At 47.2% G+C, this 18578-nt stretch overlaps 1 protein-coding gene and 1 long non-coding RNA gene across 3 annotated transcripts in view; one reads left to right on the top strand and one right to left on the bottom strand.

Moving 5' to 3' along the window:
* Positions 1–648: 648 nt before the first annotated feature.
* Positions 649–18578, bottom strand: part of LOC119442200 (uncharacterized) — a 53622-nt gene continuing 35692 nt past the window's right edge. The window contains exons 7-10 of one of the 2 annotated variants that reach the window (XM_049661961.1): positions 15395–15542; positions 12706–12892; positions 11710–11884; positions 649–3133 (exon numbers count right to left, since the gene is read on the bottom strand). In XM_049661961.1, coding sequence (XP_049517918.1) covers positions 3099–3133; positions 11710–11884; positions 12706–12892; positions 15395–15542 — 545 coding nt within the window. In that variant the 3' untranslated portion in view covers positions 649–3098. Of the gene's footprint in view, positions 3134–3292; positions 5031–11709; positions 11885–12705; positions 12893–15394; positions 15543–18578 lie in introns of those variants that run through there. The other variant, XM_037706979.2, reaches the window with a different exon arrangement.
* LOC125943229 (uncharacterized) overlaps positions 4061–18578 on the top strand; it is a 40580-nt gene continuing 26062 nt past the window's right edge. The window contains exon 1 of the long non-coding RNA XR_007465676.1: positions 4061–4194. This is a non-coding gene — a long non-coding RNA (uncharacterized LOC125943229). The remainder of the gene's footprint in view (positions 4195–18578) is intronic.

Raw genomic sequence — 18578 nt, 5'->3', positions numbered from 1 at the left:
AGTCATAGAGGCATTGCGTAATCAAGGAGTACAGGAGGCATACGTGAATATCTTAGCAAACATCTACAAGGATTCCACAGCTACCTTGGTTCTCCACAAGAAAAGTAGAAAGTTGCCTATCAAGAAAGGGGTCAGGCAAGGAGACACAATCTCTCCAATGCTATTCAGTGCATGCTTAGAAGAAGTATTCAAGCTCTTAGACTGGGAAGGCTTAGGAGTGAGGATCAACGGCGAATATCTCAGCAACCTTCGGTTTGCAGATGACATTGTCCTATTCTGCAACAATGGAGACGAATTACAACAAATGATTGAGGACCTTAATCGAGAAAGTGTAAGAATTGGGTTGAAGATGAATATGCAGAAGACAAAGATAATGTTCAATAGCCTGGCAAGGGAACAAGAATTCAGGATCGCCAGTCAGCCTCTAGAGTCTGTAAAGGAGTATGTTTATCTAGGTCAATTACTCACAGGGGACCCTGATCATGAGAAAGAAATTTACAGAAGAATAAAATTGGGTTGGAGTGCATACGGCAGGCATTGCCAAATCCTGACTGAGAGCTTACCACTGTCGTTGAAAAGAGAAGTGTACAATCATTGTATTCTACCGGTGCTAACATATGGGGCAGAAACTTGGAGGTTTATTTTTATTTATTTATTTAATACATACTGCTAGCCTTATATGTAAGGCTGTAGCAGGGTCGGGACACAAATACAACTGTGAGAGTGGTATCAAACTTGATTAACAGTTTCCGTTAATAACATTACCAAACAGTTTCTGTTAATAACAATTCCAAATATTGTGGACAAGTAATAAAGGCAGTACAGACACTTTCCTGCAAGTCATATAAATGTATGCAATTCATATACACAAAGGTAATAATAACACTGTAAACATAAAAAAGAAACCTTTTCACAAACAATCACTGGCATGAAAAACACTTGAAAAACACTGATATATACTTTTAATCTTTCAAGCTAAGGCAGTAGAGAAATATAATTAGTTAGTCTTGAGACAAATATATCACTTGAACTGCTACCAACGACGTCTTCTGGTAGTGCATTCCATTCTGTTATTGCCCGTGGAAAAAATGAGAACTTAAATGTGTCATTGTGGAATCTATACTCTTTCAAGTGTTTACTATGTTTTGTTCTAGTGGGCCTGGTCTCTGAGAACGACAGAAGTCGGCGGCTATTTCCGTTTACTTCATTATTTAATAGCTGGAATGCGAACTTGAGTCGTAGAAGCTTTGCTCGTTTGTTTATTGTAAAAAGACCTGCTCTTGCAAGGAGTTCAGAAGGCGAATCACGGCGTCGATACTTGTTGTATACAAATCTAATTGCTTTTCTTTGTACTGCTTCTAATTTATCAATACATCTTTTCGTGTGTGGAAACCAAGCTATAATACCATATTCAAGAATTGAGCGAACTAATGATGTATATGCTAATAGTTTTGTACTTGGTGAAGCAGTCCGGAGTGACAACAAAGAAGCTCGAGAACAAGTTAAGGACCGCACAAAGAGCGATGGAACGAAAAATCTTAGGAGTAACATTAAGAGACAGGAAGAGAGCGGTGTGGATCAGAGAACAAACAAGGGTAGACGATATTCTAGTTGACATTAAGCGGAAGAAATGGAGCTGGGCAGGCCATGTAATGCGTAGGATGGATAACCAGTGGACCATTAGGGTTACAGAATGGATACCAAGAGAAGGGAAGTGCACTCGAGGACGGCAGAAAGTCAGGTGGGATGATGAAGTTAGGAAATCCGCAGGCGCAAGTTGGAATACGCTAGCGCAAGGCAGGGGTAATTGGAGATCGCAGGGAGAGGCCTTTGTCCTGCAGTGGACATAAATATAGGCTGATGATGATGATGATGACTCACTCTTGCCGACGTTCTGTTGCTGAAGCCCTTTCTTTGAAGGTTAGCGATACAAGGCTGGCGGATGAGCAAATTTCTGTATCCTTGAGGAAAGTCGTACATTACGAAGTGCCGGTAACACGTTCAGACAGTTGCAGCAGCGGTCCGCGAAATTGGCCACACAGATTCATTCTATTCCTTAACATGCCAGTCACTATTTTTGCAGCCAACTACTGCACACGTCTTCAATCCACATGATTCAATCTAGCATGATTGGAGCACATTGTGTTAGCGAAAACTCCGTTGCATTTCCGACAGCTGATCGCAAGGTAGAAGCGGTGATGGTTTCGTATTCGTGCGCGGTCGCTGAGGAGAGGTATGGCGCGCCGCCATGAGCGCCATCTCGTTTCTCTCAAACAAAATGCTCCGCGAAAAGGGTCAATAGCTCCTTGATACGCGCGTGCTATTCAGCGTGAGCTTTGATGTGTCTGAAGGTTTAGATCTGGCAGTGGAGCAATAGAAATGGAAGTTGAAATGGAAATCGAAATCGAAATCGTTCATTCGTTCGTTCGTTATATTCGCTTACATTGACAATCATCGTCGATGGTTTCCGAACAATTTTCTTTATCTTCAATATTCGTTTGAGCGCTGCACCCCCCTAGAGTTACAAATAAAGTACCATTCCTATTTGTGTTTGAAACTTCGAATATGAGAGCTCACTCTTAAGCCATATGACATTGTGCCCTCGCTAGACTGCTTCTCAAAAACGTTGTTATTCTGCGTATTGTGCGTGTTATTCTGCGAATAGCCAAATTTTCAGGCGGAAATAGAAGCCAAAAATTACGCTGAATAATGTGAGAATAAAAACCGAAAATGCTAAACCCTACCTATAGTTCTTTCTTAACGTTCACACTTGCTAAGCACAATCCTTTTAGATGCGAAAAGCGAGTAGTAGAACATCTACAAATGAAAATATGTGTGAGTACTCCTTTAAACGCACAGCGCACGTTAATCAGAGAAAGATGAGTATTATGAGTTGCAGAAAAAAAAAACAGTATATAGCACCGCTGCTTGTTCGTTCACGTGCACGTAAACCACCCCCTATTTAAAGCCCCTTGACCTGGCATGTGCCTGTAATAAAATGCTATCTTAATTCTCTGTAAGGAGACATCGACGTTAGTAGTTAAATGTGGCTACTTCGAGCGACTGTGACACCACGTACCATTGTCCAAAGTTATCTTTCAGTCACGCCGTATGCCACATTCCCAACGGTTAGCTGATGGAGAAAGAAGAAAAAAACGAACGCTGTAGAAATAGCATTTCACCCGACCAAGACATCGCGCCAAAAACACCCTTGCTTTTTACTGGTAAATGCATTTGCAATCGTTTATGCATGTTCTAAAAGGTGTACAAGCTAAAGAAGCTGCACATAGTGCGCATTTCATGACGTTTATTTTTATAACATGAATACAATTGAAGCACAGCTATTGAACAGGCATCTCTGCTCGTACTTGTGCCAGCAACGACGATCCCAGTTGGCGTCCATTCTTTACCTTTTTTATCAGCCTTCTCTTCGTTAAAAACTCAGAGCACACTACACCATTTAATTTCGCGCTCAGTGCTTCCCGCCTGTTGCGAGAACTTGTGATTGCGTGCGAACGACAGGGCACTTTGCTAAGCCGCAATTTGCCTTGTACAGAGGGCGTTACTGGCTCGCGTGATTTTTCTTCCCTCCTTCTGGACTTATTCATCGCCTGTCTCAGACTCTACAAATACAGCGAAAATATAACCGTGTAGCGATGAAACTGGAACCCGTTGTTGCTCACGAACCTGGAGTTTATCTGCTCTCATTTCCAAGCACGTACCCAGGTCAAATAATATAAACCAGCATTCCCTTCGTTTCACCGTCAAACGTTACACCACGTTTAGCAAAAGGAAGTTAAGCCCATGCGCGACCTTCTGTTTACGGCGTGTGTCTCACTTCACAATGAGAGCTGTAACAACTGACCATGGCACACAACCAGCTGGTACAGCAGTGTGGCCAACGAAACGTTCGTCGACAGCGAAACGTGACTGTCGTGGGGCACCATGTTACATGCCACCTGCTGTTGCGATCACAAGCGATCACAAGATCAAAGGAAGTTTACCTTGCCATTACCACTTTCATTTTTGCAAATCTATACGGTACGGCGAAGTGTTTGCGGTGAACGCACCACGAGTTCGGTCCTTACAGGGGGCATCAATTTCGGCAAAGCTGATCTGAACTCAAGTCGGTCGTGTTGCATACATCGACAGGCATCGCGTGAGTGGGATCGGTTGCGAGGCGCCACAGCATCAGTGGCATTGGATGTATGGCCGGGATAAAGAGGTGACCCCTTTCATTCTGCAGAGTAAGTGGCTCTGCAGACATTGTGGCCGGGCCCTGATGCAGCGCGCAAGTAACCGTAGGCCGCACCCTTGCATCCACCTCCGTGGACCAAACGCTTTCGATGCACAGGCATGGTAGTACAAAGTTTGCTCCATCAGTATCAGCTTAAAGAAGAGTGCAGCGTGTCTATGGCATCGGGTGCCTTCCGCCTGCTATGCGTGGCTGTTCGAACAATAGGCAAGACTGAAAGGTATGATCTTAATACTAGAAACGAAACACGAATAGTGTCCAGAGCACAGCGTTCAACAGTGATACAGTTCGGTGCCTTAGGCGCAACACGTTTTCCTAGAGACCGTCAAAACAGTGCTTAAGACCGCTGTCGGTGCTTCACGTTCACAGTTCACCCTCGTGCATGTCACTGGGAAAGCACATCTCGACGAACATGCTCTGTACGGAATCGCTGAGCGTGCTGTCACCGCAGTCGACCAGCGAAGAGGGCGGCGTCAAGTCTTCCACGGCTGAGCCGAACGCGATCTGCAGCAAGTCGCCGTCCGGCGCCACGGCGCCAGACGTGTTGCCTGGTTGGTTTTGCGTTTCTGTGGCTTGTGTCGAGTGCGCCGGTTGTGGGTGCAACTCAAAGTCGGGGGCACTGAATCCTGCGGTGACAGCGGCGGCGCCGTCTGTCGCTAACCCGGCGGTGCTGATATCGCAGCTGCCGGTGACACATCCGTTACCGAAGCCTTCCATGAGTGGCTCAACGACGCCTATTTGTGTTGGATCCGCGAAAGAGTCAAGGAGAGATCACCTGAAACATACAAAGAAAAGTTGATTCACTAACAATTTCACAGTGGCTGGATGTGCATTCCGATTGTTAAATAATTTAATTATGGGGTTTTACGTGCCAAAACCACGATCTGATTATGAGGCACACCGTAGTGGGGGACTCCGGAAATTTGGACCACCTGGGGTTCTTTAACGTGCACCTAAATCTAAGTACACGGGTGTTTTTTGTTGTGTTTGCTTTATGACCTATAGTAGGGAACCACTTTTGCCGACACGGATGTGCCCATACAGACGCAAGAGTTCTTGGCACATATGCACAAGAACACAAGCATATTGCTTTCAGCCCGGTAAAAGCTGCTGATGCATCAAGACAGCATTTTAAAACGTGTCCACGTTCTGCATTGTCTATATGTACTATGCGCCCTTCAGTAGAGGACATATCCTGTGCAGGCTGTCGAATCGAACCCGAAACCGAACAAAAAAGTATACCCGAACTGGAATTTTGTGCGGAACTGAACCCGAACCCCAACCGACATTCCTGGAACATGGCTGAACCCGAACGGACCTTGAACCGAAAAAAATAATACCGGTTACCGGTTCGGCGCGGAACGGTTCAAGCACATAGGGCGACCACTAGTGATCAATAGATTGCGCGATTTTTCTAATAATTACTACCTACATCAGCGCACGTCACTAGCATATTGTTACGACTCACGAGTTGGGATGTGTGCGAGAAGGGGATTAGACGATGGGCATGTGCTGGTAATTGCCGCAACCTCGGTAGAGACGCTTGCACTTCTGAAGCAGGCCATACCAGTTGTGTTCCATGGCCGAGAAATTGTTTCAGCGGCTCCGCGGAATCCCCATTTCTGTTGACGCGCCCAATTTGGCCGTCAGCTCAACTCGTTACTAATTGCAGACAAACTAGATAAACACGGAGATCGCGAAAGATGAAGTCTTCGAGGAGGGTAAATCAACGAGTTCAGCTGCACGGCTTATTGTAACCATAACACTGTGGTCGCGAATGAATGCCAGTGAGCGGTAAATAATGAATCAGTGAGCGGCAACCGCAGCTGTAAACGGCACACGAAATCGTGTGCCGTTAACAGCCCTTTACGTTTGCGATGCGTTATGCTTTATTCTATGCTTGTCTTATCATCCACCGCTCACGGCCGGCTGATACCGTTCATAACGCAAGCGGACCTTCACTCTGACCACTGACCAAGCGCGAAAAGCACGAAAAAGCATCAGCATCGGAAAGGCACCGCTACAGAATACCGGCCAAGGTCAATTCAACCCCTCTCACATCCTCCGCACACGCACACATGCCCGCTTCCCGTACGCTCCTGTTACGTCCGCAGCGTCAGTTCGAAGCCATCTCAGCGCAGGCAGTACAAGTAGCCGCCGCTCAATCTAGAATTTGCGGCGCAAGAGCGCGACACGCTCCCCCTCTCTGTTTCTCCTGGGCTTCGTTTTCCTCCTAAAGCTAGGGCAGGATGGAGGGGGTTTTGAAGGAAAGTGAGGGAGACCTCACTGGGGAGCTCACAGCATTCAGTACCATCAACACCCTCTAGCACAAGTTTAAAGATGCAGCACCCCTGGAGTGTGCGACGCTATGTCATCAGCCGGAGGCGTGGCCGGAGATGACCGAAAGAACGCCATGGCGTTCACGGCCACGCTTATACGCGAGCACATGTGATCGCGTTCCGGCGCGGCCGTGGCTCGTCAAACGCTGCGGACAGTCGCTGTGGTCCAATGTATAGGGTGCCTTGATACCTACCTAGCCTTGGTACCTTTCGGACGAAAGCACACGCACACACGCACCAAACACACACGCTGTTACACGAAACACGCGCGCACACATACATGCACGCACAAGAACACGCACACGCAAGCATACACACACGTGCACACACGCACGAACACGCACGAACACACACACACACAAACACGCCCACAGGCACACAAACATGCACATATACACGCACACACAAACAATGAGTAGGCACACGCAAACGCGCTGAAACACGCACGCACACCCACGCACGCACCTTCTGATATACATTGCACATTTTCAGCACTAAATCTTCATCAGAAGCTTGTTCACATCAGGAAATATAAATAGCGTGAATATGCTTCTGGGTACAAAGTTACTACTACCGTAAATTCCTGCAGTTCCTGCAGCACAGCGCTAACTCCATGGTGTGCGTTCACCGCCATCTCGTGACGTCGCGATGGCCCGTAAGGTTTCCCTGTCACCCTTGTGACGATGGTTAGACATGGCAAGACCCTACGGTTTCGACCTCGCCAGCTTCTGCAGCGTCGCGAGAAGCGAGGGAGATCGACGCCGTATCGAGTGCCCATTTTGGTTGGTTCCGTTACCGCTTCTGCTCAGCGTTCCGTTGACCTCTTATCTTACTTGTTTCTCTGTAATCCGCCTGCTGCCTGGACTGAGCGTCGGCGCTGTTGCTTTCATCGCGACGCCATGACTGTGCACTGACCGTGCTGCGTAGCTACGCTGGTGGCAATTGTATCATGATGGGTACTCCTGTGGCACTTGCGAAGCATCCTGTCCTTTCGACCTTCGAGCACTACTTCGAAAACGGTGAGGTGAGCCGGACTTTCAGCAATGCATCCGGTATTTTGTAGTTTGCTTAGGAAACCTGTTACTTCGGCCTTCTTTTAATGCAATAGCAATTATATAGACGCGCCAGGCGTATTTCTGCCGCCGGCGTTGGCGTCGCCGTGATGCTCCGTATAAAGTCCAAGGGCGATAACACCGTCGCCGCGCGCAGCTTGCTGCATGTGCGAATGAAAGCGTGCGAGGGTAGCCGGCGATCGCGTCTCAGTCACGCGCACGCCGTCTTCCGTCGCGTGCAAAGCACTGGGGGGAGGGGAGGGAGGAGGGCGTAGTTGTACTCCGGCAGCAATTGCGTATTTCACGGTCGCGCGCTCACTATGTTGAAAGGATCTGTGTGGGGGGCAGAGCGCCAACGGCTCATACCTTTGTGCGTGCTGTGTTCTTGCTGCTCCGTTTGCGTTTACGCAGACAGCACGAAGTTCATTTCATTCGCGCGCTGACACCGTGCTTGTTAATTTAGTTACTTAGTTATTAAATGAATTTTTACAAGTTTACACGGCCGATAAAATTACTATCCCTATTTCGTATCATCATCATCATCATCATCGTCATCATCATCATCAGCCTATATTTTATGTCCACTGCAGGACGAAGGCCTGTCCCTGCGATCTCCAATTACCCCTGTCTTGCGCTAACGTATTCCAACTTGCGCCTGCAAATTTCCGAACTTCATCATCCCATCTGGTTTTCTGCCGACCTCGACTGCGCTTCCCTTCTCTTGGTATCCATTCTGTAACCCTAATGGTCCACCGGTTATCCATCCTACGCATTACATGGCCTGCCCAGCTCCATTTCTTCCGCTTAATGTCAACTAGAATATCGGCTATCCCCGTTTGTTCTCTGATCCACACCGCTCTCTTCCTGTCTCTTAACGTTAGTCCTAATATTTTTCGTTCCATCGCTCTTTTTGCGGTCCTTAACTTGTTCTCGGGCTTCTTTGTTAACCTCCAAGTTTCTGCCCCGTATGTTAGCACCGGTAGAATGCAATGATTGTACACTTTTCTCTTCAACGACAGTGGTAAGCTCCCAGTCAGGATTTGGTAATGCCTGCCGTATGCACTCCAACCCAATTTTATTCTTCTGTAAATTTCTTTCTCGTGATCAGGGTCCCCTGTGAGTAATTGACCTAGGTAAACGTACTCCTTTACAGACTCTAGAGGCTGACTGGCGATCCTAAATTCTTGTTCCCTTGCCAGGCTATTGAACATTATCTTTGTCTTCTGCATATTCATCTTCAACCCAATTCTTACACTTTCACGATTAAGGTCCTCAATCATTTGTTGTAATTCGTCTCCATTGTTGCAGAATAGGACAATGTCATCTGCAAACCGAAGGTTGCTGAGATATTCGCCGTTGATCCTCACTCCTAAGCCTTCCCAGTCTAAGAGCTTGAATACTTCTTCTAAGCATGCAGTGAATAGCATTGGAGAGATTGTGTCTTCTTGCCTGACCCCTTTCTTGATAGGTAACTTTCTACTTTTCTTGTGGAGAACCAAGCTGGCTGTGAAATCCTTGTAGATGTTTGCTAAGATATTCACGTATGCCTCCTGTACTCCTTGATTACGCAATGCCTCTATGACTGCTGGTATCTCTACTGAATCAAATGCCTTTCCATAATCTATGAAAGCCATGTAGAGAGGTTGATTGTACTCCGCAGATTTCTCGATTACCTGATTTATGACATGGATATGATCCATCGTAGAATATCCCTTCCTGAAGCCAGCCTGTTCTCTTGGTTGGCTGAAGTCAAGTGTTGCCCTGATTCTATTGGAAATTATCTTGGTGAATAGTTTATACAATACTGAAAGCAAGCTAATGGGTCTATAATTCTTCAGTTCTTTAACGTCTCCCTTCTTATGGATTAGTATAATGTTGCCATTCTTCCAGCTCTCTGGTACACATGAAGTTGTGAGGCATCGCATATAAAGGGCCGCAAGCTTTTCAAGCATGATATCTCCTCCCTCTTTGATTAAATGTACTGTTATTCTATCTTCTCCAACAGCTTTTCCCCTGGTCATGTCTTTCAAGGCCCTTCTAACTTCAGCGCTAGTTATAGAAGGAGCCTCTGTATCCGGTTCATCACTATTTTGAATGAAAGCAGCTTGGCTGTTTTGGGCACTGTACAGGTCAGTATAGAATTTTTCCGCTGCTTTTACTATGTCATCGAAATTGCTGATGATATTACCATGCTTATCTTTCAGTGCATACATCTTGCCTTGTCCTATGCCAAGCTTTCTTCTTACTGATTTAATGCTGCGTCCATATTTTACGGCTTCCTCAATGTTTCCCACGTTATAATTTCGAACATCCCTTACTTTTTTCTTGTTGATTAGTTTTGACAGTTCAGCGAATTCTATCTGATCTCTTGAGTTGGACATTTTCATCTTCTGTCATTTCTTTATTAGGTCCTTTGTTTCTTGGGAGAGTTTACCTATTGGTTGCCTTGGTGCCCTACCTCCAACTTCAATTGCTGCTTCTGAGATCAACCTAGTTACGGTTTCATTCATTACCTCTATGTTGTCTTTATCTTCCTTTTCTAAAGCTGCATATTTATTTGTTTGCAAGCACCAGCGTGAATTGGCCTGCTTTTACCCTTACTGCCTCTAGGTTGGCCTGTTTCCTCTTGACTAATTTCACTCTTTCTCTCTCTTCAAATTGAGAGAAATCCTAGACCTCTAGAGTCGCCCATGACTAAAGTATACTGAGTTTGCACCTTTCTCATCGCTAATTCAACATCTTCATAAAACTGTTCTATTTCTTCATCATCGTGACTAGAGGTTGGGGCATAGGCTTGTACTACCTTCATTTTGTACCTCCTATTCAGCTTTATTACGACGACTGCTACCCTCTCATTATTGCTGTAGAATTCATCAATGTTGCCCGCTATGTTGTTATGCGCTAGAAATCCTACCCCGGATTCTTTCTTATCTGGAAGACCTCTGTAGCAGAGGACGTGGCCGTTAGTCAGCACTGTGTAAGCCTCACCACTTCTTCTAGCCTCACTAAGGCCAGTAATATCCCAGGAAATGCCTCATAATTCTTCAAATAGTCCTACTAAGCTAGCCTCACTCGAGAGGGTGCGCGTGTTGAACGTTGCCAGGTTCAGTTTCCATTGGCGGCCTGTCTTGACCCAGAGATTCTTAGCACCCTCTGCCGCGTAGCAGGTCTGACCGCCGCCTTGGTCAGGTGCTCCGCAGCCACTGGGAACTGAGGGCCATGGGTTAATTGTCGGAGTCATGAAGGAGGTAGTGGCCGAATACTGCACCAGGGAGGCCAATTCCTGTTCTGGTGAGGGAGTGACTTTGATGAAGCTTAGTGGGCCGTCCAAGTTTGGTTGCACCTGAACTAGTATAGCCCCACTAGCTCTCGGTGATATATTTTTTTTCTTGCCGGTGTCAGGCACCACTCCATGCCTGAATATGTGGTGGACTGGAGTAGGATTCGAACTTACGACCTTCAGATTTGAAGCCGGGTATTCTGCCTCGGCTCCACGCCACCACTTCGTATAGATGTCTACTAATTTGCTATCGCAATCCACGCTTCGCCTGTCGAGGCGAACTGCAACATTTTTACGCAGAATTCTGGCGACATCCTTAAGAGACAATCGTGGTGAGCATGGCGCAAATCGTCAAAAATCGTCAAAAAACCAATCGTCAAAAACCAAAGCGAGACAGAGAAAGGCTAAGACACACGAGCTCGTGTGTCTTAGCCTCTTCTCTGTCCTCGCTTTGTGCGCAAAAAGTTCTTTCGTGTCTTACCAACATGACCAAACAGCCACCTCAGTGCTTTCCACAACTGAGAGGATGCAACGTAAAGAAGTCTGACCCCTCAGGTAGTATAACTCTATGCATAACCAAGTGTGGAGCAGGCTTTCACCTTTACGTGTTGCAGGAGTGTAACATGCTGTTTTTTTTTTTTTTTTCGTTTCATTTCTGCTTGACAGCATCCTCCACCCACATGCAGTACTACGTTCGCGCACTTCCATTATGTGCACACGCATATACAATAAAAGGCGAGTAATATGCAAGTTCGAAGCGGCACGAGGCAAGTATATACTCACTGAGGAGACCTTTGAGGACGTCTACGCGTATGCCGGCCAGCCCGTCGACGGCGACCGCCGAGTCGATATTGCCTTCGCTGGCCAGGATGCTGGCTTCGGCAAGCAAGGAAGACGGCCGCTTGGCGTCGTGGCACTGCTGCTTGCGGGACTTGGCCCGCCGGTTCTGGAACCACACCTGCATTTACGTGCCGCCGTATGTTACCGCTCACACACTTGAACCTGTGGCGAATTTTTCAGAACATATGGGGGTACCATAGCGGCGAGACAGAAATGCAGAATTTTTTATGCGTGGAATTGTAACAAGGCCTAAAGTGTAACAGCTGAGTCATAGGGAAACCAGGATGGATGGATGGATGCTATGAGCGTGGTGGTGGTGGTGGTGGGTTGTAGCAACAGGCGGGTTTAGCCTGCCGATCAAGACCGGCAATTGGTCAGTCCGAGCGTCTGTTACAATATGCTATGAGCGTCTCCTTTAAGCATCTCCTTGCAAACGGAGCGGTGGGTTGCGCCACCAAGCTACTTTTCTTATTTTGCCTAATGCTCTACCTATCTCGTTCTTTTTTTTTTTTTTATACAGACAAAACATCCCCAGCATCAAACTTTGGGAACCTTGGTGTTGTACGCTTCCTTTCTTTACAGTCTCCCTACTTTTCTGCCACCAAACCTCCAGTCGCCTTCTACTAATCTCTAACTAACTAACCGACTAACTCTACTAACTCTAACAGCCGGACGTAAAACACACCATCTGTACGCGAAGAATCAGTAGCGCACCCAGGATCTCTGCCATGGGGGGGTTGACAGTTTGCCAATACCATCTAAACAGCACTAATTTCGATTTCTTCATGGGAAGTTGTAAAAAAAATGTGCTTTTTGCGAGTGTGCAGATGATTGCGCGTCTTACATCTTAGTTGTAGCACTCAAATGCGTAAGGAAAAAAAGGGGTTAAACAAAAGGGGGGGTTAAGTCGGCTTCAGGGGGGTCCAGAGCTGTCCTCACCTGCACTCTCGCTTCGGTCAGCTGTATCTTGGCAGCCAGTTCCTCCCTGGCGAACCTGTCCAGATAGCGGCTCTGTTTGAACGCTTTCTCGAGCTCCTTGAGCTGGAAGTCACTGAACGTTGTGGGGTAGCGATGCTGCTTGCGCCGCTCCCGCCGGCCACCGCCACTGCCGTTCACGGACACGCCGCTTGTGTGGAGAAGAAACTCATGTGTAAAGACACAGGAAGTCTTCTAATATCGCGTCCCAGCCCCAAGCACCCTAACTGCACTGAATGAGTGTGCTGCCGTTAAGACAAACTCGAAGGGATTAGGAAAATCTGTTTGTCGTAACAAAACTTGTCAAAGAAAAGAAAATCACAATTATAGGTGCACCAAAATATTAAAATTAAAAGGCACATGTTACAAAAGTGACATTCATTACCACTTGCATGATTTAAATCATTCATCGTTCATGTTGCATTATTTGGGCCATTCAGTAATTCTGCTTACTGGCACTTTGTAAATCTGTGTGCAATCTCGAAACTGACATTTCAACGACTTGCCATGAGCGGCATATTAGCTGCATCATGTGTGAACTTTTCTTTGTGTCCTCATCATTGTTATCAGCCTGTAAATAGACCCCCAAAAAATCTCCTTCCCAGTTACATGGTGTGAGCCCTGCATGTTTTCACGTGAAACTGGCATACCTAAGTAAAATATCTGCTTGTGCCGGAGCAACCAGTCACTCTGGAACCCTCGCTGAGCCAAGCAACCTTTGGTGAGGGCCGCGGAAGATCTGGACGGTTCGAGTTAAGCAATCGTTTCTTTTTTTCTCGTTTTTTTTTTTTTTTGCGTACAGTCCATAGAAAACCAACCAAGTATTTGCACCTTTTTTGACTTATTCTGGTTTGGCATGCGGTATAATATACAGCGCCGCATCTGGGTCGGCACAAGCAGACTGCACTTCGAGCCTTGTCGTGCCATGCCACTTCTTGTCATCCACAGAACCGGTCCCGTTAACTTGGGAGTAGCTTGTCGGTGCCCCTTTGAGAGCCCCTTACTGGTACAATAATTCCTTCAATATCATGAGTAGAACCTAGCTTCGCGGTAACAGCGATATGCACTTTAAATAAACATACGCTTTTACTGTAATTCTCTATGGCCACTATTAGCGATCGACTTCTATTACGAGTGTTAAACATTTGGCAACATAACATGCAGAAAGACGAACTAACTCCGGTATTTATGTAAAGTATAGCTAGTTTTGTAGAGCGACCTGGGTGGTGCTTAGAGCTGGCAGAACCCATAACAGCAATCGTCAGCAGCTTTACGGTAGTCACAAAAAGAGGGCGTTCGAACAGAGAGCGCGACTTGAGCGGGGGCGACGTATATAATAAGGTGAACCTACGGCAGCGACAACAAAACCAAAACAAGTGCACGAATGACACGAAAATATAAACCAAGCGTCTGGCTAATCGCACGGCACTTTTTTTGTGTTTCGCTGGCTTTGTTTCAGGCTTGGGGGGAAAAAAAACTGTTATGTAGAACTTATTGAACAACAGAAAGCTGGATCGGGAATTTTCCAGGGTGGTCTACAATTTTCTCATTGACACTTTTGCTCTGAACATGACATTTATTGAAGTTGATTTGTTAATAATAACTACTCATGTAATTAGGCAAAACACAAAGAATATAGTCCGACTTGCTCCGAGCGACGGCAAACCTTGGTTCTGTCCAGTTACCTAGCACTTGCATATTTTCAAATTTTGGCACAAGTTACATGAGACACATGGTAGGTGCAGAGCATAAGAATGGGCTAGTTGGAAATCCACAATAAAAGCGACTACAGCGCGGAAACAGACAAGGGACTTATATAACAGTGACAGAAAGAGACATTGAGTTGATACCTATACACAAATTTGTGAATACATGACCGCCAATCGCACGACGCATAGGCAGCGAAGGAACAATGATGGGAATCAGGCAAAAGTAAAACAAACAAAATATCTACAAAGAAACATCGCACGCCGCACTACCCAGGTCTGAGAGTTATATATAGCTGCAGGACAGACAGCGCTTGCGTCTATCCCAGTCATTTGTTGCTTGACTGTTTCTGCAGTCGGTTTCCTTACTATATAGATGCCCATTCCCATGTACAGTATTTCACCTTTTTTAGCCAAGCAATTAAATACTAAGTTCACCACTTTACGCCGCTTCTAGCCTGCGACACTGCAGGGGGTGACCTGACAGCACGCCACCGACTCTGACAGTTACCCCAAGCACTATGGACCAGGCCCGTAAGCAGGGGGAAGTTTAGGTGGTCCTAAAAACTCCTGAAATTAATAAGGCTGCGGTAATATATTGCTCAGCAGACTTTACATATTTGCCAATAAATGCATTATGTGCTTATATATACTATCATATGTCAGTAATGCACTTGATTCATACGCGAAAATAAGGTAATAGAAAAATTTCATAATGGCCACCGTTGTATCCACAAAAGCCCTCTCGAAAATAATTCCTTGGCATGGCCCTGCTTTGGGCTTTGCCGCTTTTACTTAGATGATTCGGCTTTTAAAAATATTCTAGTAGCGAAGCTTAACGCGTGCCGACTTCCTCCAATTTGCATGCGCCTTTCATATCGCTATCACCCTTTCGCGAGTACCGTGGTGCGCATCGCTAAAGTATCTGTCAGACGTCTTTGACTCACCCGGTCGCTTGGCAGGTTTCATCTGCGGTCACTTCGTACAGGCTTCCGTCGTGGTTCTCCGAACACAATGGGTCACTAAAGTCAATCTCGGTCCCATCTTCGACAGGTGTTACGGCGACGCAGTGCCTGGCGTCCAAGGGATCTGCTGCTTCGTCGATTAAGAGCACACGGTCACAATGCAACTTTCTTAACTGTCACTCAGCCAATATTTAGTCACGCGCTTACAGTAGTCAGAGGGACGCTTCAGAAACTTGCAAGTTGGCATATCTTTCATATCACTTCAATTTGCACTCAGCCCTTACGCTTCCTGTCTGCATAGAGCGTAAAGAGTACTACCATGCACTTTTTAAAACTGCGGAGCACGTGACCAATGTTGTTACCACACACTCTGACGCTGCTCATTTTCTTCGTAAACCAATTTCTTGGAATTTCTTTCCCAGTTCTTCAGCTAATCAAATCCACAAGATGCTAAAATGGGTTGAACTTTTGGGCATGCACAATTGTTTTAAATTTAAAAACACACCTGTCACTATGAGTGAGTGTTGTCACTGAAATACTTATTCTGACATACAGCATTTACACACAACAATCTGTGCTTCTGTACTGCTTAACCCTTTGGTGCCCACTGTTGCCCAGGGGCAACAGCCTAAAAACTATTTTTTTCTTGAACGCACCCTGCTTGGATGGATGGATGAGGCTGAACCCTTTAAACCGGGCGGTGGCATACGCCACCTAGCCATGACTATTAACATATTTTGTACTTTGTGGTGGGTGAAATTTCACCCCTGCCTTGATTTTATCCACCAATCAGATAACCTCTGTTTGGTTATTTCTACCCGCTTAAAGTCTATTTTGCCTTCACTGTCCCTAAACCCCAATGCTTTGAAAAAATCAGCCCCGTTGCCTTGCACTGTAGGGTTAAGCCCTTTACAGAAAAGTATGAGGTGTTCAGCCGTTTCCTCTTCTTCTCCACACGCACAGCACAACGTGTCTATACCTTGGTACTTGACTCGGTACATCTTAGTCCGCAATACTCCTGTCCTGGTTTCAAACAACAAAGAGCTTCCCCTAGAATTATCGTAGATATTTTCTTTGGCAATTTCTTGCTTGAAAGTTCGGTATGTTCCCAGTGCTGATTTCGTCTGCATCCCTGTTTTCCACAGACCCCTCTCTGTTTCCTTAACCTTTTTCTTAACCGCTGTTTCCTGGTTTGCACCCCTACTGCAGTCCAAATATTTGATTGACAGTTTTCTGGTCAGCTTCCTCCATTTTGTATCAACATTCCTCATGTACAAATAACTGAAAACTCTCCTTGCCCACCGCTTTTCTGCCATTTCTCTCAATCGCTCCTCAAATTCTATCTTGCTGCTGGCTTCCCTGCCCTCGAATGACGTCCATCCCATGTCACCCTGTACCCCCTGATTTGGTGTATTTCCGTGTGCTCCCAGAGCCAGTCTACCTACCCCTCGCTGCTTAACTTCCAACCTTGCTCGAACCTCTGATCTCATGCACAGGACCGCATTGCCGAAAGTCAAACTAGGGACCATCACCCCTTTCCAAATCCCTCTCACCACTTCGTACCTATTGTAATTCCACAGTGCCCTATTTTTCATCACAGCTGCATTTCTGCTACCTTTAGCCGTCACATATTTTTCATGTTCCGTTAGGTACTCAGCCCCATTGTTTATCCACACTCCAAGATATTTGTACTGGAGTCTTGGGCACGCAATCTCAAAGGCCTGTCGCAAACAAGCGCATTGGATGTGCTGCTGCTGATGTTGATGATGATGTGGCTTTCCCCTTTGTATCGGGGGGGGGGCGCAAGTTTTGCACCCTAGCCGTTAAGTCACAGCAAAAAAAAAAGGAAAAAAAAATAATAAGAAATGGAGAAAATAGAAAAATATGACGGGGGGCAGTACTAAGTGCGGATCATTGGGCGACCCGTGAGTCAATGACACTTGGCCGCACTCCTGTCACTAGCGTCTCCGAGGGCGGGCTGCCGGGTCAGCCACCACCACTGTCGAAGTCTTTCTTTGGTTGTCGCCACCACCAGGGACGGCACGACGTCGTGAGCCTCAAAGCCCAATGCTGGGGAAGAGTGGTACCCTCTAGGTGCGTTGGCGACACCCCGACACACTGGACAACGACATGCATCGCGCACTCTTGAGCCTCCCCACATGCCCTGCAGATGGCACTTTGCACCATTGGGGATGCGTCGAAGCGCTGCCGGTATAGAAGGGTCCGGAGTGCTCCTGCGCGCGCCTCAAAGAGCAGTGCACTCCCCGTGTCGTTGTCGTAGAAGTTTTTCGTAGCTGGGGTGGACTTGGGCGAGTGGTATAGTTCAAGGGTCGATTTTCCAAGCATGGAAGAGCGCCACTGCTCCGTTTCGACCTCGCGTACTCGTTGCCGTGCCGCGTGGCTCCGCCTCTGAGCGCCTGACGCTTGTAGCGGCTGGGCAAGGAAGCCGAACTTGCGGCTCAGCGTGCGCACTCGAGTGGTCCATGCAGTCTGGGTGCCCCTGAAGCCCATGTATCGGAAAACACGGCGCGCCCATCTCTGGTCTTCCATTTGGCGAAGTCGATCCTCAAATGCTACCTTGCTGCTCGCCTCTCGCGCCTCGAATGACGACCACCCCAAGTCGCCCTGAATGGCCTCAATGGCCACGCGTCCGTCGCAGCCGAGAGCCACGCGTCCCACTTCGCGCTGCCCGCGCTCCAACCACGCTCGGGTGTCGGCCGAAATGCACACCACCGCGTTGGCAAAAGTTAGCGCTGGGACGTGGACAGCCTTCCATAGCTCGCGAACGAGTATATAGCGGTTGCACCCCCACAGTGACCGCCGGCGCAGCACGGCACTGGCTCTTCGGCATGCTTGTCGCAAGTGTTCTTCGTGTGCCCCCAGGAGATCCGGTGATGTAGAGAGGGTGACACCAAGGTAGCGATATTCATTGGCTCACGGGATACTGTTGTTGCCCGGTAAGAGCACCGCATTCTCTTCTGGTGTGCCAGAGAACTGTAGAACTGCGGATTTCTTCGGGTTGAAGGACAGGCCGAGGTGGGCGAGATGGGTGGCGCTCAGGGTGACGAGTCACTGGAGGTCGATGACATTTTCCGCCAGGAGCACCAGATCGTCGGCGAAGGCCAGGCCAGGAAGTATCCAGGTGTCCGGGAGCCCCTCACTGAGA

This window comes from Dermacentor silvarum, chromosome 2 (assembly GCF_013339745.2).
Source record: "Dermacentor silvarum isolate Dsil-2018 chromosome 2, BIME_Dsil_1.4, whole genome shotgun sequence".
NCBI lineage: Eukaryota > Metazoa > Arthropoda > Arachnida > Ixodida > Ixodidae > Dermacentor > Dermacentor silvarum.
Note: the sequence above shows the minus strand (reverse complement) of the source record. Positions and strands in the feature narration are given on the sequence as shown.